At 57.2% G+C, this 4,572-nt stretch overlaps 1 protein-coding gene across 1 annotated transcript; it reads right to left on the bottom strand.

The window, feature by feature from the left end:
* Positions 1 to 778: 778 nt before the first annotated feature.
* Positions 779 to 3,044, bottom strand: LOC119365233 (cytochrome P450 86A22-like). Its single transcript, XM_037630845.1, has one exon. The coding sequence runs from the start codon at positions 2,787 to 2,789 to the stop codon at positions 1,185 to 1,187; it is 1,605 nt and encodes a 534-aa protein (XP_037486742.1). The 5' UTR covers positions 2,790 to 3,044; the 3' UTR covers positions 779 to 1,184.
* Positions 3,045 to 4,572: the final 1,528 nt, after the last annotated feature.

The following is a 4,572-nucleotide window of genomic DNA, read 5'->3' as shown; positions in this document are numbered from 1 at the left end:
TCCATAACTCAAAAAAAATCTAAAAAATGTTTTCATGTAGACATATACATGTAGTATACGTGTATAAATTTTCATAAACATATTTATTCATATGTGATGTATACAAAAAAAAACAAATACACAGATTAAAAATAGGCTTTTTCTTTGTTGTATTTGTGTCAGATATTTGTCTTTTTTGTGCAGCATGCAAATAATCAAATTAGTTGATGAAAATTTATACATACTTGAAGAATATCCATGAGTGTGGCGTTGCAAAGGACGAGCTCCATGGAGTGTACCTGAGCACATGTACGGAAAAAAGTGACTGAAAATAAAATAATTTCAATCACATTTTCCCTCTTTCCTTCTGTGTTGTATGTTGTTGGTTGGATACTGGTCGGACGATTCAGAAATAAAGTGACTAAAACAACGAAAAAAATCAGGTGCCTGATCCATAGGCCCTCCCAACTCGTGAACATAAATTTTCGACCGGAAACCCATCAAATGGGAATGCAAAGGCGCGTAGGAACTCTTTATCAGTTTGCATTGCCTCCTTGATGCACCGTCCTGGAGAACACAGTCTGATGTATCGCCTCGACAAAGGAAGTCTCACCATCAAAGCGGGAAAAAAAGTGTCACTCTCTCGGTCTCGTGCACGAGCCTCAAACAACCTTAAGATGGAAACAGCGATGTCCATTGATCTCCATGTCGACCTCGCGCATCAGTAGCTACCTAACGGCAATCAAGACGCCAGAAATAGAAAGGGGAATTAATAAGCCCGGACCAACGGGTCCATCCAGAAAATAACTCGATCGAGTTGTATATGTTTCACCTTGCGTTTGCACACGCAACCTCTCTGCTAACAACAACAATCGGCGGCGCATTAACACAAACCGCCCAGACGAATTTGGTGCTCACACTTCTAATTTGTCAAACGCAGTACAGTACATTGCAGTACAGGAGAGGAGCATTATTGTTTGCTGCCCCTGTGTTTTCCTTTTCTTTGTGATTTGGATATTTTTAGACAGATCCTTTTATCCCGATGTAGATATACTCACCTACTAAGTAGTACCTGTTGGTGTGTTGGACTCGTGTATCTACACAATTTTCTTGCCACTTCCAACTTTGTCCTCCGGACCTTCCCCATATGGCACGAACCGTACGTGGAGCATGCATGCACGGCACCGGGGGGGTCTACTGATCTTCTACGCGCAGGCCGCGACGGCGGGCGCCGCGGCCGCGGCGCGGAGCTCGTCGAGGGTCGGGGCGAGGTCGCGCGGGCGCACCACCATCCGGAGCCCGTGCTTCATGAACAGCGTGAGCGACATCTTCTGCTCCACGCGGTGCCCCGGCGCCACGGCGAGGCGGTGACGGAGGAGGATGCTCCCGGCGATGTTCTTCATCTGCAGGTACGCCAGGTCCTTGCCCAGGCATATGCGCGGCCCGGCGTTGAACGCCACGAACCTGTACGAGTCGTGCGGTTCGAACTTGGTGCCGTCGGCCGACAGCCACCGCTCCGGCCGGAACTCGAGGCAGTCCTCGCCCCACACCGTCTTCATGCGCCCGGCCGAGTAGATGGAGTACGTCACCGACGACCCGGCCGGCACGAACGTGCCGTCGGGGAGGTAGTCGTCGGCGACCACGTGCTTCGAGTCCTCCGGCACGGACGGGTACAGCCGGAGGGTCTCCGAGAGCGCCGCCTTGAGGTACACTAGGCGGTCCAATTCCTCGTAGTCGAACGGGGCGGCCAGCCACAATGCCGGGTCGTCTGCGCCGCGGGACGCCGCCAGGACGGCGCAGAGCTCGCGCACGATCTTGCGCTCCACGTCGGGGTGGGTGGAGACCAGCCAGAAGAACCAGGAGAGCGCCACCGAGGAGGTGTCGCGGCCGGCGAGGATGAAGTTGAGCGCCACGTGCTGCAGGGAATCGTCGGAGTAGGTCCCCTTGCGCATGAAGCGCGACAAGAGGTCGTCGTGCGGCGTGGTCGCACCCGACCCGTCGATCTTGCCGGCGAGCTCGAGCTTGCGCGTCTTGATGACGGCGGAGAGGTACCGGTCGACGTGCGCGACGCTGCGCGCCAGCGTGGTCTCCATGCCGAGCCCCAGCCACTTCTTGCACCGCCACACGAACTCCGGGAAGATGAAGCGGTTGAGCGTGGCCTCCGTGGCGCGGTCGAAGGAGGTGGCGAAGGCGTTCTCGGGGAGGCCACGGGCGAGCGTCTCCGGGTCCTTGCCGAAGGCGAGGCCGCAGATGTTGTCGAAGGTGAGGCGGAGGAGGAGGTCCTGCAGGTCGACGTGCGCGCCGGAGGCCGCCGCGTCGGACAGGATGGGGAGCATGCGGTGGTGGATGGAGCGGGAGACCCAGCGGGACATGGCGGTGCGGAGGGTGCGGGTGGTGAACTCGAGCGCGGCCGTCTTGCGCTGCGCCACCCAGGTGTCGCCGTCGGAGTTGAAGATGCCGTCGCCGAGCAGGTCGCTGAAGACGCCGTGCCAGAAGGGGCCCTTGGGGTAGTTGTCGAAGCGCGCCTTGAGGACGTGCTCCAGGTTCCTGGGGTCGCACGTGACCGTGACCAGCCCGCCGCGGCGGGCCACGCCCGGCACCGCGAAGATGCAGGTCTGGTAGGTGCCCCCGGTGCGGCGCAGGTTGCCGACGATCCACTCGTGCATGTCCTCCGCGTGCTGCAGGAGCCCCGGCAGGCTGCCCACCAGCGGCCACACCCTGGGCCCGCTGAGCCCGCGCGACATCCGCCAGAACCACGCCAGGTACGCGGCCGCCGCCGCCACGACCACCGCCCACGTCCCAGCCTCCATCGCCAAGCTAGCCAAGCTCGATCGCCGGAGCGCAGTGAGAGCTGAGGACGGGAGAGGTGGTGCAATATGGAATGTGCTCGGCAGGACGAGGCTATATAGAAGCGGCCGGCCGGGGCGAGCAAGATGGTTGGCAATGAATTGGCTTGCCGCTGTCGCGACGACTTGGGAGCTACTGGGAAGGCGGCCAGTGATCACTGCAGCTGGAGTAGGCCAAGGCAGTCGCCCGAGCGCGGCCCGTACCCCATCCGCCCTGCGTGTGCGCGAGATATATGGAGGCGGGGCATGAGAAGGTTTGACGTGCAGGTCACCACCGGACCGATGGGCACTCGTCCGTGGGGGGAACGTCCGGGTCAGGCCATTAATCGCCGCTGGAGCCGTTGGGCGGGCGGGCGGACCGCTCCGCTCCGAACCGAACCAGCGGCGCGTCAGTGGCGCCGGCTTTGCATGCACGCATGCATGCCCAGGCGCGCGCGGGAGCGCGCCGCGTGCCGCTCGCGGCTGGCCTCGCACCTAACAATGGGGGCCGGGGGAGCCATTCAATGCGCACGCATTGAAGGCGCACGGCGCATGCGCCCGACCGTGGTACGCCCTGCACCGCGCGGCACACACCGATTATTAGCACGTACTACTCTACACGGTACGCTCGGCTTGCTCACCTTAGCCAGGTGAACCATGCTTGATTTACACATGATCGGAGTGTGCATGCAGGTTCGCGGGCTGGCCAGCTCGCTTGCGGAAACAGTGTAGCATGCGTGTGCGAGCATGCAACAGGGAGTACGTAGACGTAGCCTTGATTTGGTGGGGAGGTGCCGCCAGCTGAGTGGGACGTGTGAGAGAGTAGAGGTTGGTGCCAAAACGGCATTACTATCAGGCCAGGCAAGGCTAATGCAGGTAGATGCATGGGTGAAACTGGCCAGCGGCTGCGAGCTTTGGTCAAGCAGCCTGCACGTACCTACGCTGGCGGCCGCACCCGGTTTCGTGATGGGTTGGAGGCGTTGGGCCACCCAACATTTATCTACAAGATCTGACTCCATCGGACTGCTGGTCTGGTTTGGCCATTCTGGCCTCTGACCTCTGCCTGGTCGTTGCCCTGCGCTGCTGCACCAACATATATGGTCAGACGCCGATGGCCTGCGTGCTGCTGTTGCCGAATCGAAGGCTATACAGTAGTACTCAAAAACTAGGAAAACTCATCACTGATTCTGGTATCAATTTGCCCTACAGAATTGCTACAAGTAAATTCACAAAATTGCTACAAAATTTGTCGTTACTGAGTCCAACTGTCCTAGGACAGCCTGCTTTGATCTGTGGCCGGGACGATTACTTCTTTCACGTGTCTCTGTCTTGCTCGGACAGCACGGGGAGGAAGAAAAGTCGGTGCTTCCTTGACACCGGGAGCAGCTCAGAGCAAGTTAACTGAGACGAAGCCCAGAATAATCAACCTACTTGTGCGGTATGCTTGTACTGATGTACACCTTAATGGGAACAACTACACCACACGATACTATCTTGGTGATGATATGTATTTTCAGTGGACGCCATTGTGAAGATGATCTTCCAGCCCCCTGTGGTAACAAAAAAAAATCTCTTTGCCCAAATCCAAGGAGTTGTTACGAATAATGCAAAGAGATTGCTCCAAGGTCACGGGAATATTTTTCATGGACTGCAAACATCGTGGGGGTGATGACTGCATGTGTAAATGATGCACAACATAAGCGTGAAGGATGACTGGATGAGGACGATGGTGTATGCCATATTGATTTTGAGTAGCCCCAAGAACATG

Source organism: Triticum dicoccoides, chromosome 2B (genome assembly GCF_002162155.2).
Source record: "Triticum dicoccoides isolate Atlit2015 ecotype Zavitan chromosome 2B, WEW_v2.0, whole genome shotgun sequence".
NCBI classification, from domain to species: domain Eukaryota; kingdom Viridiplantae; phylum Streptophyta; class Magnoliopsida; order Poales; family Poaceae; genus Triticum; species Triticum dicoccoides.
This window is presented reverse-complemented; position numbering and strand designations above follow the sequence as displayed.

Coding starts and splice junctions, on each gene's coding strand:
- LOC119365233 (XM_037630845.1), bottom strand. CDS start 2,789: ATGGAGGCTGGGACGTGGGCGGTGGTCGTGGCGGCGGCGGCCGCGTAC.